The sequence below is a fragment of the Puccinia triticina genome, chromosome 3A (genome assembly GCF_026914185.1).
Source record: "Puccinia triticina chromosome 3A, complete sequence".
Classification (NCBI taxonomy): domain Eukaryota; kingdom Fungi; phylum Basidiomycota; class Pucciniomycetes; order Pucciniales; family Pucciniaceae; genus Puccinia; species Puccinia triticina.
The window spans coordinates 6,915,309-6,943,244 of record NC_070560.1 but is presented as its reverse complement, the minus strand read 5'-3'; the positions used below and the strand labels follow the sequence as shown (position 1 = coordinate 6,943,244).

At 45.5% G+C, this 27,936-nt stretch overlaps 9 protein-coding genes across 9 annotated transcripts; 3 read left to right on the top strand and 6 right to left on the bottom strand.

Annotated features, from left to right (window-relative positions):
* Positions 1-6,281: 6,281 nt before the first annotated feature.
* On the bottom strand, positions 6,282-7,048 carry PtA15_3A754 (uncharacterized protein; the record flags this gene model as incomplete). Its single annotated transcript, XM_053167753.1, has 5 exons — positions 6,282-6,291; positions 6,394-6,523; positions 6,607-6,724; positions 6,806-6,910; positions 6,980-7,048. The coding sequence occupies 5 exons, from the start codon at positions 7,046-7,048 to the stop codon at positions 6,282-6,284; spliced, it is 432 nt and encodes a 143-aa protein (XP_053018939.1).
* Positions 7,049-7,126: 78 nt separating this feature from the next.
* On the top strand, positions 7,127-7,474 carry PtA15_3A753 (uncharacterized protein; the record flags this gene model as incomplete). Its single annotated transcript, XM_053167752.1, has 1 exon — positions 7,127-7,474. One exon carries the CDS (start codon positions 7,127-7,129, stop codon positions 7,472-7,474), a length of 348 nt encoding a protein of 115 aa, XP_053018938.1.
* Positions 7,475-7,524: 50 nt separating this feature from the next.
* Positions 7,525-10,162, top strand: PtA15_3A752 (uncharacterized protein; the record flags this gene model as incomplete). The annotated part of the gene is made up of 4 exons (XM_053167751.1): positions 7,525-8,121; positions 8,205-8,333; positions 8,413-8,781; positions 8,870-10,162. The coding sequence occupies 4 exons, from the start codon at positions 7,525-7,527 to the stop codon at positions 10,160-10,162; spliced, it is 2,388 nt and encodes a 795-aa protein (XP_053018937.1).
* A 2,147-nt stretch (positions 10,163-12,309) lies between these two features.
* On the top strand, positions 12,310-14,417 carry PtA15_3A751 (uncharacterized protein; the record flags this gene model as incomplete). The annotated part of the gene is made up of 7 exons (XM_053167750.1): positions 12,310-12,356; positions 12,936-13,019; positions 13,085-13,454; positions 13,520-13,751; positions 13,810-13,857; positions 14,001-14,303; positions 14,398-14,417. The coding sequence occupies 7 exons, from the start codon at positions 12,310-12,312 to the stop codon at positions 14,415-14,417; spliced, it is 1,104 nt and encodes a 367-aa protein (XP_053018936.1).
* A 254-nt stretch (positions 14,418-14,671) lies between these two features.
* PtA15_3A750 (uncharacterized protein) lies at positions 14,672-15,002 on the bottom strand (the record flags this gene model as incomplete). Its single annotated transcript, XM_053167749.1, has 2 exons — positions 14,672-14,837; positions 14,917-15,002. The coding sequence occupies 2 exons, from the start codon at positions 15,000-15,002 to the stop codon at positions 14,672-14,674; spliced, it is 252 nt and encodes an 83-aa protein (XP_053018935.1).
* A 239-nt stretch (positions 15,003-15,241) lies between these two features.
* Positions 15,242-15,520, bottom strand: PtA15_3A749 (uncharacterized protein; the record flags this gene model as incomplete). The annotated part of the gene is made up of 1 exon (XM_053167747.1): positions 15,242-15,520. The coding sequence occupies one exon, from the start codon at positions 15,518-15,520 to the stop codon at positions 15,242-15,244; it is 279 nt and encodes a 92-aa protein (XP_053018934.1).
* Positions 15,521-16,755: 1,235 nt separating this feature from the next.
* PtA15_3A748 (uncharacterized protein) lies at positions 16,756-17,320 on the bottom strand (the record flags this gene model as incomplete). Its single annotated transcript, XM_053167746.1, has 2 exons — positions 16,756-16,931; positions 16,981-17,320. The coding sequence occupies 2 exons, from the start codon at positions 17,318-17,320 to the stop codon at positions 16,756-16,758; spliced, it is 516 nt and encodes a 171-aa protein (XP_053018933.1).
* Positions 17,321-17,380: 60 nt separating this feature from the next.
* On the bottom strand, positions 17,381-22,713 carry PtA15_3A747 (uncharacterized protein; the record flags this gene model as incomplete). Its single annotated transcript, XM_053167745.1, has 10 exons — positions 17,381-17,449; positions 17,567-18,215; positions 18,326-18,478; positions 18,549-18,636; positions 21,515-21,622; positions 21,681-21,809; positions 21,871-21,995; positions 22,064-22,313; positions 22,377-22,383; positions 22,705-22,713. The coding sequence occupies 10 exons, from the start codon at positions 22,711-22,713 to the stop codon at positions 17,381-17,383; spliced, it is 1,587 nt and encodes a 528-aa protein (XP_053018932.1).
* A 1,385-nt stretch (positions 22,714-24,098) lies between these two features.
* Positions 24,099-26,922, bottom strand: PtA15_3A746 (uncharacterized protein; the record flags this gene model as incomplete). The annotated part of the gene is made up of 2 exons (XM_053167744.1): positions 24,099-24,281; positions 26,905-26,922. The coding sequence occupies 2 exons, from the start codon at positions 26,920-26,922 to the stop codon at positions 24,099-24,101; spliced, it is 201 nt and encodes a 66-aa protein (XP_053018931.1).
* Positions 26,923-27,936: the final 1,014 nt, after the last annotated feature.

Sequence of the window (27,936 nt, the reverse complement as noted above, 5' to 3'; positions counted from 1 at the left end):
TTTCTACCTAGAAGATTAAGATATTGTGGTAAGACTTCATTCCCATCCTGCTAGAAAACGTTGAGCAGTACAAGACCAAAAAAACCAGCAGATCTAATCTGTCAGCCTCGAGCACACGCAGCCAAGGAGTCACCTCCACACGCCAAGAGACTGCTTCCAGAGCGTGCAGAGCAGTTACCTCCACGCGCCAAGAGATTGACTCTAATAGAGTGTGTGGAGCAAATACCTCCCCACACCAAGAGTATTATTGAGCAAATGGGTCCCAAGTATGTAAGGACTCCAGTTGGGAGTCCTTCACTGTTTGTCAAGTGGGGCACAGGGAGGGAAACTCAAGGCAAAGTTCTAGTTGACGGGGCTGTAATTGCAGATATGAGGGGAAAAAGTCTAGCTGGGAGAGATGTGAGTCAGGGATCTCTCTGTAAGTGCATGAACATTAGCATAGGAGGAGGAGGACAACTAGGAAAAAGGAAAATGAGAAGAAGGCTTACCTAGCTGGGAGAGATGTGAGTCAGGGATCTCTGCCAGCTAGGAAGTGTGTGAGGACCGGAATATGTAGTCAAGTGAGAGGGAGGCTTGTGATATCTCTTGTGAAATCTTTTGGTGCGCGGGGGCTTCACAGAGTACTAGTAACTGTTTCAGCTATTACTAAGGACCATTAGGGAATTATATTCCCTCATGAATAAGCAAAAAGCCTCCCCCAAGCAATTACATATGCTTGGAAAGGTTTAGAGACAGGGACCCTCCTGGAAGGATCAGATTATGATGAGCCAAAATAGAGTCTCAAGATCTCTACCAGGCCGAGTCTCAAGATCTCTACCAGGCCCAAGCAATTACAACAAAGTGTTGTGATTGGGGCTTTATATTCTCTCTCTTTTCCTTTTATCATTGTTTTCCTTAGCTTTATCTCTCCTTGAGTATCCTATACTTGCCTATTCTCACTTGCATTCCTTCTATCAGCTTGAGTTTCTTATTCACCATTGTGTCACTTCAGCGACAACCACTGATATACTCAAAGAGCAGAAACAACAGAAGGTGATTAGCAAGTTGATAGCTAGGCTGAATTGTTTTATCAATGTTAAATTGAAAAGAGATTGTTGAATGAATAATACACTTTTTTGACAAAGTCTCATAAGCTGGTCAGTACTAGTAGGAGCCAAAGTTCCTATCCATGTAAGAGAAAAGTTGACCTGAATAGACAAAAGCGTCAATAGCTTAAGCTAACAAGCAACTGTTCATTTATAGTTCAACCACCTTGATCAGAAGAAAGCTTCTTCTTTATTCTTTATTGATCCCTTTGATTTTAAGTAGACAGCAGCCAGTTACCTGCTCTTAGCTTAACTCATCATTTAAATTCCCCACTATCAAATAAGAGCTGTAGTTAGATTGGTGTATTGATCTCATTAATAAACACTCTTAGTCCTTTTGTTTCAGAAAAAATAGTGGAGGCGGCAGGTGAGATCCTGACATCATAGGTTAGACAGGGGGGTGGAAGCTAGGGAGAGAGGATTTTGAATTCAGGCAAAGTCAAGCAGCAGAGACTACGGGAGTTATTGTGAGAGCAGAGCATGGCGGATGGTGTGCGTGTGTCAGAGAAGAGCTTGAAGGATGATGTGTGTGCATGTGTATAGCACTTGGCGGATAGGGATTTATTATGGTTTATTAGGGCTATCCTTCTTTTATGGCTACTTCTTGCGGTGAAGTGTTGTGTGGTTTTTTGTGGTGTTTGCTTTACTATTGCAACATATTTTGATTACTATTATTGCTTTACGGGTTACTTTTCTTCTGCAGAGTTAATTTACGCTTATGCTACGCTGAGTTCAGATTTTCCCTCAACTACTTGGGAATATCTTGCATAGAAGAAGGTCCGCTCTGGTCATTTCATACAGGAGGTTCATGCTCTTCCACCACAGTGTGTGTATAGCGTTTGGCGGATGGCAAGTGTGCATGTGTGAATGGTGTTAATGGATGGTGTGTGTTGGAGGCGTGTGGAGGATATTTTTCAGTTCTCTTTCTTTTCTCTATATAACTACAGTGGGGGAGGGAGGATTCTGCCTCATACTCAGAGTCACCACATACTCCACTTTACTTTGCAGACTGTTGTGTATGTTTCAGGGCAGATGTTTCTTTGCGGACTTGCTTTACCTGCGTTACAGTTTTGCTCTGCAGAGGTCTTGTGCTTGCTTTACAGTTGTTTTTCTTATGTTTTCACAGATTTATCACCTTTTATGTGGAGGGGCTTTTATTTTACAGTTTAATTTTGTGGAGCTATTTCATTCTTATATGTACCTTACTTTATTTACCCTGCTCTCAGCCTTACAACATTTGCAGAGCAGCAGAGCAGAGTTCTATGGATCACCCAAATTTCTACGGGATAATATTGTGGAGGAGTGGTCCGGTCACTTATTGATGGTATTTTGCAACTATGGTACAAAAAATTAACTAATTCCCTCTCTATTTGGAGGGGGGACACCTTCCCACAGGGACCCTTGAAAGGTGGGACTTATGCGCTAAGTCAACCCTGTGGCCTGAGAGAATTTCTAAATGGCAATTTTTGACTTGTTGTAACAGTACCATTTCTCATTGGGTGATTAGGTAACAGGGGGTCAAAAGATACACAAGATCATGAGGAATCTTGTTACATATTTTTTGAAAATTCTTTTGGGGGCCTTGAGGGGCACTCAAATTCCTTTTTTATGTCACCATTGGGTGTGCTTCATCCTGTATCAAACATCTTGCACTGTACACAATCAAAAACAATAGATATTGCAAAGGATATTGAAGATCAAGGAGAAGTGTTGGGGGTAGATGAGGATAGTACATGGATGAGGCAGTTTAGGTGGAGCCAGAAATGAAATCTAGAAAGAAAAGTGTCCAGAGACAAGTGTGTGAGATTGATTATGAACAACTGACCACCAAACATAAGTCTCTCCTTCAGAGGTTGCTTCACCCCACTGAGGGAATTAGCCAAGCTAAAAGCATCTCCAACAGAGCCAATGTTGTGCGGCCTGAGTCCAACTTTGGTGGGCTGGAGGTTTTTTTTGGCCTCCAGCAGAGCTGCTGAGAGAGCTGCCAAAATGAGCGGCTGTTGATGAGTTTTCGACCGGAGAACCCAAAAAAAGGGAGGCGGAGATGCGGTAAGGATATGCTGGACAGTGAGAGGAGGTTTTCTCACCGGATCGGCTCAATGGCGGAAAAAGAGGGAGAAAACCAATGGGTTGATTGCTTTGGACTAGGTTATGGTTAAATAGACTATGTACATGGCATCAACTTGTGGTTTGAGAATAATAATGAATAAAATAATAATGAATTTGAAACTTCTCAGCTCAGTGTAACATGTCAAAAGGTACATTGATATCCCCATCAGAGATGCGCGCAATCTAGAGGATAAGCAGTAAACAAGGAAAGCTGATAGTCTAATCTGAGCAGGGATCAAAGTCTACAAGATCAGTAAGAAAGAAGCATGACCATGAATAAAAGACAGACCACATAGAAAGGGGGCAACATAAGTGTTGGATAGCTTTGATCTGAAAACAAGTCCATAGAGGAGGATAAAGTAGTTGGAATGGAGGGAGAAGGGAAAGTAAAGGGGTTTTAGGGATGAGTGGAAAGACAGAAATCCAACAGCTGTCAATCAAAGCCGCCCTTGGCTGCTTTCTTTGGCAGCTTGGGCCGGTATTGGCAGTGTGGCATCCATCCCCGCCCAAATCAACATTCTGTAATACGGACTGCTGTGACACATTAGTGACAGCTTGGGACATCCGCTTGCAAGCTGCTCAAGGCAAGCCAATCCACCCCCAGACAGTTGGAGATGCTCTAAGGGTGTAATTCCCTCCTGGAAACCACCCTTTGAGGCTTTGGCCCCCCCTTGGGGGACTTTGATAAGCTTGGCTTGCAGGCATTCAAGATCAAATCCACAATTCTCCTGACATGACACAAGTACCCCTGGTGGGAGGCTCACTGTGGCTGGCTGCAAAGCAGCCCGTCCCGCAGGGAGGGACTTGTGCACAAAGTCAAAAATTTGGCTGAGAAAGAAATCACAAATGGCTGGAGGAAAAATACTTAGCATCACCCAGCCTCCACCTCAGCTCCTGTGGAGCTTCCCAAGAGACAAATTACACTTCTTAATCTCAGCTTTCAAATGGTTCTTGTTAGAATTTAGAACTTTCAGGCTCAAGAAATAAAAGGGCTAAGATGAGTATTGATAAAAACTCAAGAATTGGGGCAGTGAGGATGACTCTCTCACCGGATGCGGCTCAGCGGGGCGCGGAGAAAGAATGAGGAGAACCGATGAGTGTAATTTCTTGTTGCAGGCTGGCTTTAAATAGACTAAAAACAAGCGGCCAACAAGTGGTTGGAAGACAATAGAATAATGAAAAAGTTTGATCAAGACAAGTTTCATTTATACTATCTCTGAGACTATGCGTGATAACAAGTATGACAAGATATTATCTACTACTCACGGTTCAATGACTACTTGGTGTGATAAAATCTGTACTAACAAGGATACTGGCAATGCTTTTGAGAATGACATGAAACAATGTTTTAGAGGTGTAAGTAAGAGGAAATGGCAAAATTCCAACAGTTCTGGTCTCATCTCCGCAATCCTTAGTATTTTTGCTGTACTAATGTTTCAAAAATAAAAATAAAAAAACACAAAAGAATGTAACCAAGGAATTAAAACCATTGTGCCTTGTGGATATTGGATTCACAAGCCTGCAGATATCTGCAGATCTTACACTTGTAGCCACTCAATTGTTGCAGCTAGGATATTCAATTGTGCATGTTATCAGAAAATCCAAAATTGAATCTTCAGAGCAATGGAATATCCTCAAGGATTCCTTTGACCTCCAAAATGGACTCCTTCAATCAGTTTAGGAGTTTATGCCTCAAACACTTGGGTGAGGGTGCCCATCAGTACTGCCAAAAAAACTGTCTATTCAGTTTTTCTTGTACATATTTTGGTGAATTTTAAAATGTGTTTTTGTGTTTATAGGATTGAAAATCCTTTCTTTGTCTACCAGCCTGCAGATATTATTCATAAGCCTCTCCTACAGAGAGCCCTCCTGGCAGGGACCGCCAGACTCTCTGTTTGAGAGGCTTAGTTAAGCTAGAAAATTCTCCATGGAGCCAATCAGACAGAAGTCAGCTGCACCATGTGGTTGCATTTATGTTCAAAGTTGATTTCAAAGTTGATTGCATAAGTATGACCCAGGAAAGCCCCCATGGAACACAGTAACCAAAATTCCTCTATTTTTGAAAAATCCATACATTTTTTGAGCTCATTCATATAGGTTTTGTGTGTAGGTTCAGAGCTAGGCCAGAAGATTCATACAATTTTGGTGATTACTCTTTTTAAAAAAACAGGACAGTGGAATGCTGCTGAGGGGGGGGGGGGGGGTGCAAAGGAGAGCCAAAAGCTAGATTTCCCTGCAAAAATCTTGACCTCTTAGGGTCTAAATCAACTTTTGCAAGGCATATTTGAGGGGAAGTCATCTACTGAACAGGGGACTGCTGATAGGGAGAAGATTGAGTCATCACTCCATCATTCCCAGATTCCCACAAATTCTTGGTTACTACCTCTTCCCCCTCAAAAAAAAAATACATATGTGGTGAGTGCTTTTACTGGAGGCCTTCCCGTCACTTTTGAACAGATCTGGAATTTCAGATTTTGCAGGGAAATCTGAAATCTGGAACTCTGGATCACTTTGGGGATCTTCAGGGACCTACACAGCGGGACAAGTGGGATGTCAGGAGGGCGGCCGACCGGACGCCACCAGGGCCCCGCAGTAGCCGGACGCCCTGATGGCGCCGTTCTGCCACACGCCGCCAGGACGCCATCCAGCCACGCCCTGCGGCCATCTCTGGTGGCGCACCTAGGGCAGCCCATATGGGCGCCAACCCGACCGAGGCGCAGGGGGGGCGAGCTCAGGGCGCCAGGGCGGGATATCCCCCGGGCGTCCATGCTGAGATTGTTGGGACATCTGTTTGGGCGATGGCCTCAGGGCACCTATGGGGATGCGAGGTAGACGTGCTCTTCGACGGCATGCTCCCGCGTCTGCAGGCGCCATGAAGTGGGCTCTCTGCTTTATAACGAGTACATATGGAGATGGAGCTAGGAGCTCACCCGCCTTGATGGCCGGGTGGCGGTGTAGACAGTTCATGAAGGTGTCTATGGGGGAGGGAACTGTTGATTTGTGGAGATCATGATCGACCAGGGGATTGATTGCATGGCACATGTGGAGATGTAGACATAAAAATTGGCAACATGAGTCCGCGCGGATTTAACGGTAACTGGAGTAAGAGTAATGATGAGTGAAGTCGATGTTAGTATTCAATGAGGGGTATGCAAGAATGCATAGGGCCAGTGGAGTACGTAGTGGGATAGGACTCAACGATTTCTGGAAGCGGGCACGGGCACCCTTTCCACCAAATTTCTTGGGTTCCATCCGTCGGGGGTCAGCGACGAGGAGGGTTCGGTCGTACTGAATGAGCACTTTTCGGAGAGCGAGAGCGGAGGCAGCGTCTGAGGCGCAGGATGATTTGCGAGCAAGTTGCGTTGGCAAAATGGAAACGGGTGATGCATGTATGAGCCGAGAGGGGTCTTACCATAGTACTTGGCATAGAACGCTACGACGGCCTTGGCCAAGGCTTGTCGGATGGCATAGACTTGCGAAGTGTGACCACCACCGGTGACTCGGACCCGGATGTCAAGCTTGGAGAATGCCTTGTAAGATCAAGGTAACGCAGAGCATTAGAGTGCGAGAATGTTGACGAGATGTGGTTTGGGTGGCCGAAGACAACATACATCGGCACCAGCGATCAGGATGGGCTCGTAGACCTTGTAACGGAGGATTTCAGGTTGAACGAGGGCGATGGGAGTTCCGTTGATTCGGATGAGTCCTTTGCCATCCTAGAAACGCATCTTCAGACAGTCAGACTCGCAGTCTTGCTCGATTAGTTGGTCAGGCGGGTTGCTTACCTTGCAGAAGGCAACGGCGGTAGCGGTTTTCTTCTTTCCGAAGGTTTGGACGCTCTGTGAAGTCGACATCTTGATGGGGGACGGAGGGGCAGCGGCACGCGGAAGCCGGTAGCCGACCATAGACCCAAAGGGGAGCGGCAGGCGAGGATGCGCCGCAGTCTCACTATAGCCCTAACTCCATTTGATCTCTTCGATCCGGGGGTCGAACCGGCACTTACACTCGTTGCGCAACACGCACCCGCGCCCGGCTCCGGCGCCAGCGAGCTCCGCGAGGCCCCCCACACATGTCGCGCGTTGTGTAGCCCGGGCACTTCCGATGGCCAACTCCGCGTCCCCTTCAAGCTCAATCAACGATGTCGACATTCGATGGCTTTAGTCAGTCTTCCGTTTACCCGTGATGTTGAACGATTGCTAAACATCTCTGACTCCCAGTTCGTGAATTCGATGGTCTGGTTCGCGTGGATAACTTCCAACAAAATGACCGGCTTCCACTGAAATGTCGATCTTCGGTGGTTTATCTCTTGTCCCATGCTCATTCGGACCATATGGCTGGCCTCGATAAATTCGACGGCTCAATGATCTACTGTTCGGAGCTCACAAAATCAATCGTCCTAAATATTCGACCAGTTAAAGCTCGCGTAAATGAAGCTGATGGTGTTCGAAATGGAAAGATGGTCCGGACTTACAGAAATCTACTTCCAAAGCAGTCCGGCGGTGTAGGTCTCCTAATAGCTCTGAAACCCTACGAACCTGAGGATATTCCAGTGAACATTGAAGGTCACAGCAACTGTCGCGTCACACTTATTCCAGCTAACCATTGTCCAGGCTCTGCAATGTTTTTAATCCAAATGTCGAATCGCAACGTTCTATACACCGGTGATATTCGTGCTGAGCCATGGTGGGTGGAGTCGTTGACCAAAGAGCCTCAACTCGCACCCTTCGTCGTTTCACCTCAAGGGATAAACCAGCGACTTATAAGACCACCTCCCGGCCTGAACCATCAAGATGAAAGATCGCCTAAAATGATCAGCCATCAACCTCCGTCCGATTCCAAAGCCAAACCCTCTCTCCCCTTCACCCAATTGGACAACATCTATTTGGATACATCTAGTTTACTAACCAAGTTCGATGTCTTGACAAAGGTGTGAGCATCTTCTCGGATATACTCGCAGTCATCACCTAACTGATTGACCTTTCTTCTCACTTCTATGCTCATTCTAAACAGGAAGACGCGATCAAGATCACGATTGAAATGATGTCGACATATCCCGATGATACCAGATTCTTCATTAATTCTTGGACGTGGGGATACGAAGAGTTGCTTCAACGTATCATCACCCACTTCAAAACTCTGGTGGGTTTACACAACACTCAAGCAATTTGGCAGAGCTTGAAGAATTTACTTGGACTTAACAATTCACGATTGGACTCAGATTCACGTAGATCAATACAAGCACCAAATATATACCCAACCTATGTTCAAAAAGCACTTTCCTCTCTTGTCAGCTCACGTGACGCTTAGACCGAAAGTGAGCAGGTTCCATGCTTGTGAAAGAACTCGGCGGTGCTCCCAAGTTTTCGACATAAGTCAAAAATCTCCGGAGCCTCAGTCTCCCAACTCTGGGACCGAAACAAGAGGCGCAAGACACCAAGAGCCTCGGATTGTATGCGTCAATCCTTCTGAATTCACGACTCAGCAATGGAGCTCATGGAAGGCAGATCTTGATATTCAACTGGCTGAGGCCGCCCGACATTCCTCGAAGAACCCCAAATCAAAGCATGACCCCTGGCCGACATTACTGGTGACTTTCACATTTGTAATATCTTGACTAATGTGGTAGATCATTGATTAACATTGCTTTTAATGATCGGTGATTGTTGACTATGTAGCTTTGCCCATTGACCCGCCATTCGTCGTTCAAGGAGATCTTAAATTTCATATCGGCATTTCGACCTAAGCGCATCTTCCCCAATACGACGTCTGCGGATACCGGATTCATCGAGTTTTACGCAATCCCAAAGTTATTTGGCTCTCTGCTGGATTCCGGATTTGCTGAAGAGATGCAAAAGCAAACTACCCGATTCATAAAAGATTACGAACACCGCCATAAGAAAAAACTCGCGAATAACATCACGTCTATTGATCTTTTGGATTGGAAAGATTCACATTTCGACAGCTTGGAAAAGTTTTTTAAGAAATATGAGAAGCTCGATTGTGAATCGCCAAAAAATCAATCGATACGGGAACAAAACTTTCCAACAACCACGCTGCATGATAAGCACAAAGCAGCCCAGTTTTTAGGAGGTCCATCATCCGCCAAAAATCTAGATTGTTCAGTGCCTCCTGGACCCACCGAAATTGAATTTTCCGTCGAAGAGAGATCGTGTGGCTCGCAAACGGACGCTTCTGACTCAGAAACAGAACCAGAAACACAGCGATACCAATCATCTGAAACGTGCCGAACCAACCTAGAGGAATCATCTGAAACGTCCGGATCTATTAGACAGGGCACAGCTGGAGAAGTTGATCGTGCGCTCCAAGGAGCACGGCACACCTATGAAGAAGCCAGTTACACGTCTGAAGAAGCAAGTCGTGCGCCGCAAGAAGCAATAATTTCTCGACATTCGTCCAGGACCACGCAAATTCCTCTGGATCTCGCTTATATCTCTCGCATTGCCAGTACACCACCCTCAACAGTAAGAAAAGATTTGCCGCCGTTTCAAGACCCGCCAAGCAGCCCGGCAGAGCTTGTTCCAACAAACTTATCTGAATCCAGATCTAGCTCGAGTGGCTTCGATCTTTGTTGCGAAAAACGATTGTTATCAAAATGTGCTGCTAAGCTTCAGGTGCTTCATCGCCAACGTGCCCTCAAGGCGAGCGAATTGGCTGAACAACTTCATGAATATGAGCAAGTACGGAATCGGCTTGAGTATGAATATCATGATGATAGTCACAAATCGAAGAGAAGAAAGAAGTCCATCGGTGCAATTGATCGCACCTCTGATACCGAAAGTCTTTCGGAATCTTCTTCCAGCATAATCATCATTGATAATCCCAATGACCCGCTTCTTCTCTGGATTAAGGTTCGAAATTCTATCGTTAAGTTGACTGATCTCAGAGCAAAAACCTCGTACTGGAGCCAATTAGGCGTAAAAGCAATCCTGCGTACTACTACTATCTAAAGTCTTGATCTAGGTCCATAATCTTTCCTGCATCACGTAGACATCAATTGTATGTACAACCTTGCAACATCGAAATCAAATGAGGGGAAACCACGTGTATCATTTTTGTGCCTTGTGCTAATAGTGAGTCATACTCAACCCTATATCAAAACAACTGGGACCACATCCGCTGCCACCTCTATGGCGCTTTCGTCAACGCGTGCTCGGGACTGTCCCACGGAGTCACGGTGGGCACTAGTACTCCTGTGCCAACGATGGGCATGCCATGGCGGCGCGTTCATTGATCTCAATCAAGCTTAGCCAAGTCCCGGAGGCGTGTAAGCGCTGTCGCGAAGCAACCCTCCAAAGGAGGGACTTACAACCAACCTAGGGGGAGAAATTTCAAAAACTTCAACTCTTGTCCGCCGGCCTCAGCCCACCTGACTGCCCAGTCCTTGAGGGCATATTGCTTCAGAATATCCCTTGAATCCCAAATGAGTATAAAAGGTATTCATAGGTTTTTGCAACGGTGAAACAATACAACACAGGATTGGTATTGGCCAATACTATGTATAGTATTGTTTTTTTGATGCATCAGAATTTAATACCATGTATTGTATTGAAAAAAAGAGACAATACGGTGGTATTGTATCTAAAAAAACAACACCTTGTCTGGGCAATTGGCGCTCAATCCAATGGCCCCTCCCAGCAATACACTTGTAAATTGTGTTGTATTGTATCAGAATGTATTGGCAATACAATACCATGGATTGTATTGGTTTGGTGACTTGATTGTAACAAATATCTTGTTGATTATGGATTAACACGTGCTTTATGTGTTATTTGTTAAGCTGACTAACAGCAACGGTGGGCCAGCTACGCTAACCGTAGCGTAGCGGAATTCCGCTAACTTTTAGCGTAGCGTTAGCGGAATTGCGCCTTTCTGCGCTAATGCTACGCGCAAAGGGTGCGCAGCTAATTTAGCTGTTAGCGTAGCGTTAGCGCAGATGCGCGCAATTGCGCTAACGCTACACACGCAGGGCGCAAAAGAGCGCGCGCTACGGTACGCCACAGTGCTTTCAGCTGAAAAAAAGGCCTTTTTTTCCGCTAAAAGCGCTGTAGCGTAGCGTAGCGTAGCGTAGTGACTGTAGTGGCGCGCTAACACTAACATACAATTGGCGCGCTGTTAGCGCCGCTGAAACGTAGCGCAGCGTAGCGGCGCTAACAGCGCGCTAACGCTACTCAAAATGAGCGGGCGCTTTTTGCCGCTACGCTAACACTAAGTGGCCCTGTAGCGTAGTGTAGCGTAGCGGCCCACCATTGCTAACAGGATGATTGGCGTTGGATCTCCTTGGCTTTTGTAATCGGATAACATTGCGCATGATTCATGACGTCTTTCTTAACCGTTTATGTCGTCATCGTATGCTTCCGTGAACCTTGTCTTTATCTCTTTCTCTTCAGATCCGGTTGTTCCTCCTTTCCTCTCTTTCTCACCACAACCTACTGTATACACCCTACTACATAGCGACCGTGAGGTCCCGCGGGAGCCTATGTAGTAGCCAATGGTGTGCCTCAGCGAATCTCGCGCAAGGGTGCCACACTCTCCCCCCATTTACATACACCACAAGTACTTCGCACTTCGCGACCCATACGGGCCTTTCCCGTGCCCGCTAATCCGTGAAACCTTCGTGGGCGTAATCCGGTCCGTCCGGTCCAAGCCCCCGGCACTCACCCTCTCATCTCGGTGGCTCAACTCCTACTTCGAAAACTACACAAAAAAAACCTTTGATCCTCTACTGGCTAACAAATTATTTAGGCGCCTCTCAATTTCAAATCAATTCCTGCTTGAACTTGAATTCTTGCCCAATCAATTGCTCCGCTTCCGTCCTTTGGATTTGGTCACAAACCCAGGTAAGTCCATTCCACAATTTTCTTTTAGCTTTGCCCCCCCCTCCCTAATTATTTCAGCTGTGCAGCTGGTCTGTGACACCCTTTGGAGTTAACTTGCTTCACTCTTTGCTTTATGAGGAGATCATTAGCTAACTCCCTTTGATTTACATTCTTAAATTCTGCTTTACAATCAAAACTTTGCGGCATCAAGACTACGTTTCTCACATTTTCTTCCTGCAATTACATCAACTATGCCTGCTGCAACTAAGAAGACCCCCATGGCTCGGAAATACGCTCCTGCTAGGAAGTCTGCTGCTGCTGAACAGTCCGCCTCCGCACCCCAAAACCGCTTTCCCCCCGGCTCTCTTGATCACTCTCTGTCAGACTATCGTGATCCTCTTCCCTCAGCTGACGATCATGCGGCTTTGCTACAACTTGGGGGCTCTGCTCCAGCAATATCTAATCTGGAGAATGCGGCTGAGAACACCTCCACCAATACTACCCAATCTCCGACAAATGGCAACCAGCAAATATCCACATCTCAGCCTGGACCTCTCAACGACTTGAACAATCACCCTCAGAAAAGACGCAAGAGGGCCTTACAGACTGATGTTGAATCCGGTCCATTGCCCCAGTCCTTCAACGAAATGATGAAAAAGTCTGTACTGGAGCTTGCAAAAGAAGCCCAGGAAAACTCAAAGGGAGCTATGTCCGAGGAGGATAAGCAATTCTTTCTTGATTACCATACTCAACAACGTCAGATGTTGATCATCAAGGCTATTGAACGCGGGGTCTCTATGCCCATGGTTGATGGCTTCCTGTAAGTATCCATTTTGATTTCCTGATCATCCTGTTTGAGGCATGCAAAATGGGACAAAATTACATATTTTTTATGACTGTTTAGTGGTAAGCGAATCGCACTCAAAGGACCCAATTGTTGGAATGAGTTCTTCAAAACCAAAGAGGTGCGAGAGGTCTTCCGAGGCAAGTGGCTGCCTTTCTTCCCTCACAACCCAATCCATCATTAATCCAACTCTCAACTCAAGCAGCTAGCAAAGGAATTGACAATGAGGAGGCCAGGGAGAAGGTGTCGAGTATGTGGCACGGAAAGACAAAAGAGGAACAACGTGCCTACGTTACTGCTTCTGCCCCGCTTACGGTGGCGGAACAAGTTCTTGATGTGGATGGTATGCGGCCATCAACAGGTAATCAAGGAAGGCGTACAAACTTAGACAGTTTGCTCACAGCTGAAGAAAAAGCTCTTGACGATGACTCTGAGGAAGAAAATTTCTCTGCCAATCCACCATCCAGCGTTGCTCGGAACCTGGCATCAATTTTGGAGACCCCTCATCTGCGGAGCACAGTCTCCTTCAAGAAGGATTCAGTTACGGTGGAGGAACACATGGATGAATGGCTCAAGCAGGTGAGCTGCTTGGCAATCTGACCATCACACTGTTTGAATCTGACCCTTCAACCTTTTGAAATAAGGCTACCCGCCTCGGTGCAAGACACAGTGCTGAATTTATTATCTTCGGGGTCTCCAATCACCTTGGTCCGCATGCCTTCCAATTCATGCGAAGTACGCCGGGGGCCACACCATTCCTTCAATTCAGTCTTGACTCCGATCAAAAGAAGCATTACCCTGCCCGGTTCCAGTCGTTCATCACTGGGCACACTGAGAGCGAGTTAGCTGCACTGGCAAGACCAAAGAAAAAACGGTGTAAGCTTTCTTGGTATAACATTTATCTGGGTGTTACTGAACATGCATCGTTTCACAGGTGCCAGAAATGGAATGTCAGTGACTGACCGCATGCACCAGTTGATCAGTAAGCCCAACTCCTCAGTCACTGTTCAAGAAAGCATTGGAAATTTTGTCTTTGCTTATCATGGACTTTTGAAGATGAAGCGACTTCAGGCATTCATGAGAAATGACCCTGGACAGATACTGAAGCACACCTTGCCGACATAGGCTACAAGGTTGTTATCGCACCCAATGCAAGGATTAACCCCAGTTGGATCATGAAGCCTAGCCGCTTCCTCAGTGGACCCCAAATGCAGATGCTTCATTTAGATCTGGACAGCCAGCTCATTGATCTTGTGCGAATTCCCAGGGTCCCATTTCCTAAGCCCTCACACGTCAATCTTCCTAAGCGCTCGCGGGTCAATAACAGCATCTCCCACTCATCAAGTTCTAGTCCGGAGGGAACAAACACAGGTGGAAATGGCAACAGCAGTTTGGGAACTGGTGAACATGAATCAATTTGTGCGAGTGGTTAGTGTGGAGGTTGTTTGACTCATATCTTTTCCTTGCTTTGCACAACACCTTGTATACACTCTTTGTTTTATTCCAATTTCATCCTTCCCAGTTTTTAAACTGGTCCTCTGATCTGAATATCTTGTTATCCATTTACCTTACTACATAGTTGAAAATCATTGAAACTTTATTCACACTGTTGCCCACCTTTGCTTCAATTAAAGACCAGCTTGTTTTCACACATTAATGACATCAATTGATCGCTGGAGGCTCCTTAAGCAACTGGGCTCAAAGCATTACAAATACATGTTGCTCGTCGGGTTCATCATCAGCCAGCTCCTCTTTGTCATCCTCCGAGGTGTCTGCCCCAGTTGTCCTGCAACCCATCAGGCCGTCGCCTTCTCGCCTTGTTGTCGTCGCCATCGACGCAACGACTGACGACGAGCACGACCCCGTTCTTCCTCCCCCTGCACCCTCTTCGTAGCCATACATCGAGCCCGCATCGAGCCCGGGATGTTTGTCGAGAAGGCACTACTGTACGACCGATGCTCACTTGCACACAAGAGGTTACGAATTTTTTGTTACTCAGCTTCAATGTGGATAGGGTTTGTGTGCGGGATGGGTGACGTACCACGGGCTGCTTTGATCGCGCTGACGATCCAATTGAACGAGTTGCGCATCAGTGGGGCCAAGGGCTTCGATAGGATAGTGGGGCATCGGTTAACTGTCTGTGGGAGGTTACAAGCGAGTACGATAAGGATTTTGAGCCGGTCTTGTCATAAACAACCGGCCAGGTGGAGGCGCCGGCGGGTACGCTGGACAAGGACAGGGAGAACTGGGTGAATCTGTTTCCCAGGGGGAGCCCGATCCGATCAACGCAGCGAGAGCGAGCTGCAACAATCAATTGACATTTGACGGTTGATCGGCCGTCACGACTGTTGTTACTCAAAAGAGGCTCAGGGGGTTTGATGTCGGAGACGCGGCCCAGGGGAGTGTTTGGGCCGGACAGATGACCAGCGATGAATATGGTTGGGTGAGGAGAGGTGTAGAGATGGTGCCGGTTCTATCGACGTCAGGGTAGGACCATAGAGGACGGGGTTCTTCAGAACGGCCAAATAGCTGGTTCTGGGAAAGTTGAAGCAGGGCTCGCCTAAGGCAGCTGAGGTGGCCGGGGGTTTGAGCAGAGCGTGCAGGGCGGCAGCGATAAATGCCGTGGACTTCAGGGCCGATGACATAACCTGGAGCAGAAGGGATTCCCAGGCGATTCAAATGAATTCGGTTGAGGGACGCCATCTTCGGATAAGTAAGGTGGACGCCATCCTTGGATAAGTAGAGTTGGGGTTGGCATCGGATCGACCTGGGTCCTTCAGGTTTTAAGATAGCTTCTGTGGTTGGAGCGAGCAAACACCAGACCAAGTTTGCGAGGGCACGTTGGGGAGACGATAGTCACCCAGGTATTGATGAATTGAGATGGTAAATTAAAAAAATGATGTCAATTACTGAGTGATGTGGTCGTGATGAGAGAGAATGATTGGCGGGCTCTGGAGGGCAGACCGCTGCTGTGCCTTGCCAGCAACCAGAGCAACCAGAGACAGAGATTTAGGGGGAAAAAACTTACTTCGTCGAGGGTTGTATTCCAAAGAAGGTCGTTTGCTGTCCCGCCTACGTGGATCATGACACGCCCGGTAGAGAAAATTTCGGATCCAACATTCAAACTGTTTTGCGTAAATCTCAGATGGCAAATTAAAAAAGGATGTCAGTTACTGAGTGATGTGGTCGTGATGAGAGAGAATGATTGGCGGGCTCTGGAGGGCAGACCGCTGCTGTGCCTTGCCAGCAACCAGAGCAACCAGAGACAGAGATTTAGGGGGAAAAAACTTACTTCGTCAAGGGTTGTATGTACACCCGGGGAGTCCCTCCACGTGGGGCCCACCGCGAATCCACGTGGATCCCACGGTGAAGGGGTGCGCGAGGTCGGACCAGCGGCATTTGGTCCACACGCCCTCGTGGGCATCACCAACCCCATCACGAGGGCACCTCGTGATGCTTCCGAGGATTCCACAAGTGCTTTCAGCTCTCCGTGGGCCCCCCGAGGACTCCTCGTGATACCGACGGAATCATCGGGCCCAGGTGTACTTGATGCGTGGGCTCCCCGTGATCCCGACCGAAGCGTCGGGCCCACAAATCAAAACTCCATCTGAACCCGTGGATTCCACGTGGCTCATTGGTGGGCTCCACCGGTTCAGGTGGTCCGTTGTGGGTGGCATGGCTCGGGTCGTTGGTACGGAGCGGATTGAATCTGCCGGATCAAGATATAGCAGAATATGTTATCACACACACTGCATTGCATTGTTGGTGGAGAGACAAGGAAGGATAACATCATGAAATAAGAAACATTGCAAAAAGGGAGAAAAGAAAAAAAGAAAACATTGGAAACAGGGAAAATAAAAAAGAAAACATTTATGTTTCATCAGGAGGAGTTTTGGTAATAAGGGAAGTCAACGGTGCCGTGCTGCTGGTTGAAGGGCAAGTATAGCTGGGAGATAAAGGCAACAGTGTCTTGGGTGGTCGAGAAGCCCTTGCCGCCGGTGCGGTTGCGCAGATCGTTGATTGCTTGACTAGTGCTTGGGCTGGAGATCAGGCAGACTGAATATGCAAATTGGTGGTTCATGGGCCTGTTTCGAGTTAGGTCGACCGGCAAGTCTGGGTATGAGGACCGAGGAGGCCTCTGTGTGGTCTGTGAGTGCCGACGGCGTGCCGGCAGGAGAGGAAAGCACGGCGAGCCGGGTGATCAGATTGATGTTGCGGTTCCCCGCCTGAGTCGACTGTGAGCCCACCGCGTACGGTAGGAGGTTCTGCTTGTAGATGTACCGCAACGACCGATGACCAAGCCGTACCCCGTTCGGTAGGACTGGCTCGAAGGCCGAGTCGCCTAGGGCGGCCTGTCGCTCCTCCAGGAGCGAATCGTCGTCTTCGTTGTCCGATACATCCGACGACTCGCTCGTCATATCTTCCCATTTGGCCTCCTCAACCATACTCAAGATCCTGTTTGCCTTGGCCTTGTTCTTGATCGGCTTCAGCTTCTTATACGACGCTCAATAATCAAAGAAGTCCGAGTACTCTAGCCTTTGCTCTTCGGTATCCCAAGCCAGCTTGCAATGATTCTGAGAATAGAACAAGCCGGCAATGATTCAGTATGAAGAGTGTAGTATGTATGGATGTGTGACTGATATCAACGAAGTAAAAACAAAAAATACTTTATCACACATGTGTTTGCGGACGCTTTCGAGTCCTTTGCGGGTCAACGAGGCGTGATCTGGAAGGGCCTGATCGGCGGTGATCTTACCACCGAACCCAGTGCCGCAGTAGAGACAGACGTTCCAGACAGCTATCGTTTCTGCGAGATAGGCAAGGAGGCTGGGCCTATTGACGAGGTATTCCTGGTCGGGTAGGAAGAAGCCGTGGGGGCGGAGCATGTGGGTCAGGGCCTGGTCTGGGTCGGCGAAGCGGACCGAGCTCGAGCGGGGACAGAAAAGACATTCGTTTGGCTCAATCCGCGGCGCCTGGGCAATCTGCAGCTCGATCAGCCGCTCCAAGTCGGCCTTCTTCTGTTCAGATGGGATTGCATCTACTTTGATCTTCTCGGATAGGTTGAGGCTGTCCAATTGGGCTATCGGATTTGAGGAGCTCTCGGCTAGATGGCCAATTTTAGTTTGTTGGTGTTTGTTTTCTTTGGGTTGTTGATTGATGGTCTGATGGTGCTTCTTGATGACCAGATGGTTGTTTTGGGCGACCAAAGTATTAAATGACTTCCCACAGGGCTCACACGGCGGGGCGGTGAGCAGGAAGGAGGAGGGAGCGATGGTGACGGCGGCAAGGGCGATGAGGGCGGCGAGGATGAGGAAGGAGGCGGAGAGCCAGGTGACGGCCCTGTGGCGGTGAGTACGTTGGTGAGGGTGATTTGGAGACAGGCGGCAGGGAGCCTGGAGTTGCTGTCGACGAGTTGGATGGTGAAGACGGCCTTGATGTTGGGGACGGACCAGGCGAGTGCGGGGATGGCGGGGATGGAGTACTGGCTGGGGTCTGTGAAGTTGTAGGTGGGCAGGGGACAGAGGAGGCCCGAGAGGACAGAGCAGAGGTCGATGGAAAGGTTGAGGGCTTGGATACCGTAGGCAGTCAGGTTGAGACCCCTGCTGACGGAGGCGGTGGAGAGGTCAAAGTCGAGGGTTTAGTTGCGCTTGGAGTAGCGGACATAACAATCACGGCTCGTATTCGTCAGGCGAAGTCCCTTTGCCCTTGCAAGGGGCCGCTTGCGTGGGACTTGTTGAATTCTGGAGGTGGGGGAACCTAACTGGGGGAGCAAGTGATGAGACTGACAAATTACTGCAATCAACAGCCGGTTCAACTTGCAAGCCCGCTCATCTGTTTTCCCAGGGGAATGACGTGGGGATCCCGTCAATTTGTCTCCTTGTCGGCTCCACCAGGAGCCCAAGGGCAGCCGTGGAATCCTCGTCTGTGGGAACGACGAGGATATCCCGTTGAGCAAAGATAGAGGTTCCCGTCGGCTCCACCGGGAGCCCAAGGGCAGCCGTGGAATCCTCGTTGGTGGGAACGACGTGGGAATCATGTTGAACACATTTTGTGGTTTTGTCGGCTCCACCGTGAGTTTATCACGAGGAGACCCCGGGAGGGTGGAGACGACTGGGTATCCCGTTGTCTCCACCCATTTTCAACGGGTTGGTGATACCGACGGCGGGCACAGTGAAATCCACGTGGGTTTCACAAAGCCGGCGTCACCCGTTGCATCCACGAACTCGCTTGCCAGGAAGTACCCCCGGCGTGTATTTCAAGAAAAGTGGTTCGCTGCAGCTATGTGTGTATGTGACTCCGCACAGCACGCAGTTAAAAAATTGCATCTGACCAAACTATTTTGTATGAATCTCAATATATGTATTCACATCTGGTTATGTAGAGGTGAATTTTCACAACTTAAAAAGGAAAAAAGGTCTAGTGGTGAAATCTTGTATGCTTGAAGCTTACCACCACTTCAAAAAATACCTACCACAATGAAACTTGTGATAGGCTCATGTGCGCTTTAAAGAAATTCAGGCAGTAACTCTCCTGAAAAAGTGAAGAAAGTATTGCAGTGACCAAGTTGGAAAATTCCAACTTGACTTTTGGTAGTTGGTTGCTCTCATTTGGAAGACTAGTTGATCTGGTTTGTATCATAAAGTTTTTTATTCACACCTCTTTCTATTTTTATTTATGTTTTGACCTGCCATGGATGATGGTTCAACTAAATTTCATGAAATGTAAAAAGGCTGTTTGCTTGCTGCAGCCATGGGGGAATACATCCTTGATCATTGACATGTTGGGGACTCATCTGAATCCATAATCTATGCTCATTCATGTCTCTTTTGAGAACTTGAGGGGGTGATTAGGGTAAGTTTTTAATATACACACTGGTGTGCATAAAGTCTTCTTTGAAGCAGATCTTGCAAGTTTGATGATGTAATCCCACAAAAATTATTTTATGATTTTATGATTTATGATGCAATTTAAACACCTAATTAATTGTTGGACTTACTTCACACTGTGGAAAATTCTTTGCGCTCTGCGCAGTGCACACATTTCCAAACACTATGCACACTGCGGGTGAAGGAAGAAAAATTTTGCTTCCTCGTTTTTGACAAATCAATAGGAAAGCCCTTTCATTGTCCTCTGTAAATTTTTATAAGTTTTTTGAACCTCCCTTGTATGCTGAAACAACCCATTAATAAAAAAAACAAGTACTGTCATTTGGGGACCTGGAATTCATGTTCTGGCATCCTAAAATTTCCAAATAATTTATTGAATCATGTTAATTATATTTTTAACTGTTTCAGAACTTTTTAATTGCCCACTTTGTGCAAGGATGAGGCTTTGAAAATTTGGGAAATTGCACCAGGTACTAATGCAAGTTGACAGATTTCATGTAAATTTTCCTAAATTTTCAAAGCCTTATTCTTGCACAAAGTGGCCAAAAAGTTCTAAAACATTTGATGAGAATGATTCAATAAATTATTTGGAATTTTCATGCTGGAACATGAATTCCAGGTCCCCAAATGACAGTACTTGTTTTGTTTCAGCATACAAGGGAGGTTCAAAAAACTCGCAAAAATTTACAGAGGACAATAAAAGGGGTTTCTATTGATTTGTCCAGAAAAATGTTGAAAATTTTGCTCCCTTCAAGTTCAACCACAGTGCGCAAAGTGTTTGGACATATGCACACTTGCACAGTGCGCAAAGAGTTGTCCGCAGTGTGTGAACTAAGTTCTTTAATTGTTTGGTGCAGCTCATATTTCAAAATTTGAAGTATCTCAATATTTTTGAAATAGAAATCAAAACTCCATGCCAAATAGGTGCAACACACAACCAAGATTCTATGAGGTACTATTTACAATAATTCACCAAATGTTACAAGGCACTGCTTGTACCTAAACTTAGAAGCAGATCTGTGGCAAGGGCATCTTCTAAATCATTTTCCTGCTGGTCTTGATCATCGTCATCATTTTCTTCATCCTCATCATCAGCGGGCATATGGTCAAGAGGCAACGGTTCAGCAGCAGGAATTTCTAGAGAGAGCTCAAGTGCTGTATCTGATATGACTCCTTCACAGATGTCACCCGGCACACCAGATAACAGCCCCATTCGTTGAAATCGGTAGATGAAACTCATCTGAGAATTCCATGGTTGCAGGATGTCGCCATCTTGAGGTTGCCTTGTTGTTTTGTTGAGGACTTGTGTGATTTGGGGATGCCATGCCAGTTGAATGTTGAGGATTTTGATGTAGGCAGCATGAATCACAAGCTTAGCAACTTTGAGCCTGTCCAAAACAGAGGGAAGTGTGACCAGTTGAGCGTGTTCGACCAGGGTTTGAATGTCTTGAGGGATTGGCAATGCTTCAGGATTGCGCAACAGTCGCAAAACATTTTGTAAGGCGGTCTTAAGAAGTTGATGACGCTTGATAGCCCATCGCATGGCTCTCCTGGTTTCCCAGCCAAGTCTTCGCTGCTCCTCAATCGATCGTTTGAGATAAGCAAGTTGTCGGATCCCTTTTTTTGTTGCTTCGTCAATCGCCCATGGCTCGTTGGCATTGGTAAAAATCCCATCGTTCCAGAAATTATCGTCATATTGGAGGGCAAGGAGTTCCGAATATTCCATTTCAGGCAGCGGTGGGCGATCTGGACAGGCAGAAACATAAGCCCGAACATGATTGTTGTACGAGTTCAACACGGATCGGATCTTCTCGGCATGCTTCCGGAGTGATTCAATTAGTTTCTGCTGCCCCCAGGTGCCTGTCTTGCAAGATTTGTCAGCTGTGGATCTCTTAATGCTCTAAGAAAAGGTATTTACCAAGTGTGGTGGTTTCCCCAGCCCGGCGAACACGAATTAAGGGTTGCTTCTCTTCAATCAACGCCAAAAATCGCCGTCTGACCTCGGTTTTAGTATGCCACACCTTCACTAGCAATTCGCTCTCTTCCTCTACATGTTTAAGGAGGTAGTTTCAGTACATGCGATGAAATGAGAAGAGAAAATCACTAACGTGTCATTCGGTCGGTCAAGTAATATGTACCAAGCCTCTCGCGGACGGTCCTAATTTGCTCTGTGAGCGTAGAACAAGCGGTAGCCCGAGCAAGGGCCTGCTGTGGAGTCAATGCCGTGGTGCCCCTGTGAATTTAAGTAAGTCAACAGTCAAAAGGTGATTCGTAACTGGATTTATGCTTTTTGGCACTTACCAAGCAGCATCCAGCTTATCTTGTAAGCAGAGGAGTCCACCGAGTTGAAGTTGACTGTTCTTTAAGGTCACATTGGCGGTGCGATGGTACTGTTTCTCTAGAACCCACTGTTCCTCGAGGAACTCATTTGTATAGTTTTGGTGTTGTTCAGGGAAATGTGGGTTCAATGTTTGATAAAGTGTATCAAGAAACCTCTTCGCTTCATTACCAACTTCTTTAGCATTTTTAAGTTTGTTTGAGAGCCACTGGGCTGAAGAGTTGGTCAGGTCCGAGGAAGGGTTTGAGATGAGAGATAGTCAAACCAAATGCTTACCACTGCTCTCGAGAAGTTGTTCTGAATGATAATTTGCTTGCACCTGGATACTGGTCAATCGATGAAGACGTGTGGAAACTCGGAGAGGGGAAACAAGCTTTGATAGGAAAGACCAAAGGCGTTCCAAGCATTCACCATCCGATAGACCCCACCATGAGTTGAATCGAGGGTTATACGCAACCTGACATGCCCACTCATGCACATATGCATGAAAGACGGAGGTTCCAAAGCTCAGGTTGTGTATCTGGCTTGTCAACAGATTCCGCTATTCAGGCAGCAGTTAGCATAGCTTTAAGAGATCCAAGTCACCCAGTTTTGAGGAACATACCTTCCTCATGTGAGTCTCAAGGTGGCACCCAAGATCGTATAAAATTCCCACTTTACACTCCGGAAAACTTTCCAACACAGTTCGGAGGATGGAAACAGGATAGTACAATCTATACCACCATGTCAAATGCAAGATCAATTATATTCTTGGAAATTAAGTAGGGCATCTCACATACTTCTCGCCTTATTTGTAAATGTTCACAAATAAAAGGGGTGCATCATGGCGACAAGTACTTGCAAAGAGGCCACTGTCATCACATTTATCCCAGGTGGATCCGTCTCGGCTATCATTTGCAGCCTTGTGAGAATCTGTGCATGGAGGCTGGAATGCATAAATTTAACTCTAGTGAATCATCAGGAAAAAAACTGTATCCAATGTTGATGTCAAATCTTACATCAATACCTTGAGCCAACAACTCTGAATCCTCAAGGGCTTGCTTGTCTGTCATGATTTTTGAAGGCTTGATGAAACTATCTGGATACTGATCCTCTCAAGGGTTGTCCTTACTGGCATGGGCATAATGGCGTTGTTGGAAGTTTCCATCTAGCGCAATGATGAAGTCTGGTTCATTTGGGTCAGCTTTAATTTCATTTACACTAGGTCCAAAACATCAAGGGCACTTATCCGCCCAATCATCAGCTGCTGAGAGTTGGAGGCCATCTGAAACAAGCTTTTTCTGAAGAGTCATGATCCGTGAGTGTAAATCAACGCTATAGGAGAATGGAATACATAGGTTCCGCTTTCTAAAATGGACACTACGGGATAAAAGTGGCTGGGTGCTACGGGTATCCAAGAATGCAGACAGGCCTTTGACAAAAGCGGATGTAGATATGACCGACGGTTTCCAAATGAAATGATGAAGCTGGATAAGTCTGACTGAGAAAGCTGTTCGTGGTGTGTTGGCGGAGGCAGCAAAGTAGCCATAGTGTAGCAGGCGTATGACGTTGGGGATACATTTGCAGAATGGGATTGAGCGTCTGGGTTGTTGGTCTAGTGGTGTATGCATGGTTATTAAGATGATAATTTGTATAGGTGATCCTGAACAAGAGAAAACAACGTACAAATAATGTCTATCAGGTCAACATGACGATGATGAATGTCACCCGGTGCACATGCACAACTTCCAGAGGGAACCGTAAACTCATCCATTGTATTACACGTGAAGTTGAGAGTGGATTCTTGTTGCAAGAGGTATGTTGATGCGGCTTGAGCTTCCAGCTGTGACCACTCATGGCTGATTTGCTCTCTTCTTTCGGCATGACGGCGAAGGCAATGATAAGCTGCATGTTCTTGAAGCATTGGGTCTCTTTGATTGCGTTGTTGATTGTCTTCCTCGTATTCATCAATAGTTTCCTCCCAGTCACTGTTTTCATTGGTGCCAAGCAAAGCTGAAGTCAAAGGGTGTGTCGGGTGTTGAGAAGGGGCTGGAATAACACCAGCTCGACGGCCAGAACGAATCGATTCTTCAAATCGATGTTGCTCAGCAATATCGTACTCAGTTGGCCTACGGCGTTTTCGACGGCTTCGCGTGGATCCAGTTGAGATGGATGCGTTGATTTGGTTGTTTGTTCTTTGGACTGGCCGGGTCATCGTAGTGTACAGTGCTTTTTCAGGATTGGCTTGCTTGCTTTGCTTTGCTTTGAATCGGTAACCATTAACATAGTTACATACATAGCATACACCCAGTGAGGTTTCACCAATTAGCGGTGTCCCTGCACGGGAATGGCCGGTGTGAGTCGCGAAGCCCAAAGTACATACTTGCTAAATGGGGGGAGAGTGCAGCACCCTTGCGCGAGATTCACTGAGGCACACCATTGGCTACTACATAGGCTCCCGCGGGACCTCACGGTCGCTATGTAGTAGGGTGTATACAGTAGGTTGTGGTGCTCTTTCTCCATCGGAATATTCTTTATCATCATTTCCTCAGAAATCTAAAATATCATTATCAACAAAAACAAGAACAAACAATCTGAGTTATCCTTATAAGGTTTCTATTTGCACATTGCTTAGAACCTTACATCTAGTTACTATCCAAGCATTGGCGAGTTTTCCTCTTGGATTAAACTTCATAGCCTATAAATAGCAAATTGGTAGTAGCCTGATCCTCACATTGATCCAATACCAATACAGTGTATTGGACTCAAAAAAAATACCAATACATGTACTGTACCGTTTCACAATTGGTTTTTGGAGGTGTAGTTCAAACATGTCCTGGGTTAACCCATGGTTTAGACACATGTCAAAGTTGAACAGCTCTTCCATAGTTGTCTCACAGTCAGGTTTAGGCGCTAAAAATACAAGAAAAAATATGGGGAAGGAGCCATCCTTCTTGGTCATCTCAGACCAGCTCACTTGGCCTCAAGTGTGTTTGTGTAGCTTCTACAGGGGGAAAAGTGAAATATATCAAAAACAGACTTCTGCTGTGTAAGAACTCAGTTGAGTAATTCATTGATTGTCTTTGAGGAGGCAGGAGGGACAAGGCACCTAATAATTTTTCTACAAGATGTTTTTTACTCCACAAAAGTCTTCAGCCTCACATCCTATACACATGGCTTTACCAGATGCAAAATGGATTCCCATACCCTACCAGAGCAACTCCATCCTGCCTGCTCTCAGGCTGAGTGCACTGGGCTCCTCTTGTGACATTGTAACAGACCCTAAAAAGTGGCAGGATTCCATTGGTCCAGCTCTCAAGCCATGAATCTCAAAATTCCAGCATCCTTTTTTGGTCTTGTCTAAATAGTTCTGTTGCCCTCCTGATTCATCCTAAAGTAAAATATACCACAAGAAATATTGCACCAGAATCTTGAACTCTCTAGTCACTAGTGAATCAACCACTAATTCATTTTAGAACCTGAAAATACCATGAAGATTCTACCAGGCTTTCAAATAAGAGGATTGTGGATTTTTTCACTTTGCCAAATCATCCAATGCATGGAACATGGAGCAGAAGGTAAATCAATTTGATCCTCCACTGCTTTTCTGCACAAATTCTGATATTGATTCACACATAAACATCTGTTACCTATGTCAGATGTTTATCTCTTGGGACAAAGTAAACATATCAAGATGGATTCAGTTTCCAGTCATTTTAAAATAGATTCTGAGGGAGACAGGATTAGTATACCAGTGTTTAAGTTCACTGAAGAACAAAAGAAAATTGCAGAAGGCTTGAAGCCCATAAGGCACTTTTCTCAACAGTTTAGAGAAATTAAAATTGGTATGCTGAAACTTTTGACATAAGTTGGAAGATTGATCATTGAGCTAACCAGATCTTTTAATTTTTTTACTATCCCCCCCCAAAAAAAAAAAAAAAAAATTGCCACTTGAAACCAATAAATGAATGATGAATCAAAGAGCAAGAGAGGTCAATCATAGATGATCACACATTTATTCAAAATATCCTCCAAAGCTGGTATCATGATTTCAAACAAATCAAAATATGTAATTTGAGCAGAATTGACCGGGAGAAAAAAGAAAAAGTATTAAACTCTTACAAGTATTTGCTGGATTTCCTTGATTCAATTTCCCCAAAACATTTTGCAAATAAACTCAATTACTTTAATCTGAAAGCCGGTGAAAGTTTATATGAAAATGCTCTGAATAGACTGAGTATGCTCCAGAGAGCTGATTTCTACAGAAAACTTGCAAGAAAGAAGATTTACAAACAAGAAAACCCTCCAAATATAAGTATTTTAAGCCGTCATGTGAAAATTACATTAGATGAACTGCAGAATTTCTTGGCTGGTTACATGCAACATCTAATGAGCCTTGAAGTAGTTATAATTCCTGATGATGCGTTTCATGAATTGCTGATCACTGGCATGAGGTAAACAGAAGAGGCTTTGAAATCAAGAGGATTATGATTCATGTCATTGATTACATGCTTCAGTACAAAATGATAGAAGGAGAGCATTTCAATCAACATTTTGACAATAAAAAAACAATTGATTTATGTGCAACAACAATGATAATAAACTACAAAATCCAACATGGAACCCTTCCAATTTCTCCAAGTTCAAGCATTGTTAGATGGTATGAATATCCTAGCAGCAAACTAATGCCACAAAGCAGGGAATTTTCAAGTTTCAGGATATTCACAGAGGGTTAGTCAGGAGTAGATGATTCTCTTTTTCCCAAATCCTTTCCTCTAACTGATTTAAACCTCATTTTGTTTTGTTTTGAAATGAAACTACTTACATAGTTTTGAGCAAACATGGGCAGATGATGTTTTCACATTGTTCTCTTGCAACATTGATGTCTCACATCTATGAGAATTTAATACATCTTGATGAAAATTATAAATACTTCCTCTGGTTCAGTTCTTGGGGCACTATTGAGGTTTTGCAAAAAATCCAAAAGGGGGAGATAGCATATGATGAAATCCTGGACAAAGCCTACAGAAATTTCATTGATTTCTTTCTGTCTGGAGATGAGAAAACCTTTTCACAGGGAGGAAGAATTCTGGCATTCTTTATGCTGCAGTTTCTCCATGACAACATTGGTCATGGGAGGTTAATCTTTGACATCAAGGATGAAACAAAAGAAAATGACTTGAAGAAGAAAATGGAATATTCAGCTTCAATTTTTGAGTTCTTGGCAGAAACAAATAGCATTTCAAATTTTATGAAATCTTACTTCTTACATGAAATTCAAGGGGACAAGCCAGATTATTGGATTTTGGAATATGAACCTCAAGGTCAAATTCAATATATACATGCAAAGAAGATTCTTCCCTGTATCAAAGAACATACCAAGAACATAAATAGAAGATATCAAAGCACTGTTTCCAAAAGTACAAATCTCATGGAATCATTCTTTCTGAATAGGGTAATCAAAGACTCTCAAGATAACTATCAAAAAATACTCCAGAAAACAAAACAAGAATTTCTTTGAAAGAGATTGAGAAATCAACACAAATGGTTTCCATTCTTAATCATTCAGCTTTTTTTTCTCCACAAATCTTCAAAAAGAATCTCAAAGAATAATTTTTGAACCTATTAAAAAATGAATTATTATGGAAACCCAATAATACAACTCAATATGATTAGGGCTGCCATATAGCTCTTCATGGTTTCTTTATCTTTCATAGCCAGCTACTCAATCACCAGAATATTAGCACTCTTAACATAAGCTAAACATCAGCAAGATTGAAATAAAGTTTATCCCATTGTGCCAGCCAATTTGTCTGGGAAAGTATGCTGATGTACATCTCTCACCATGGTCATAGAT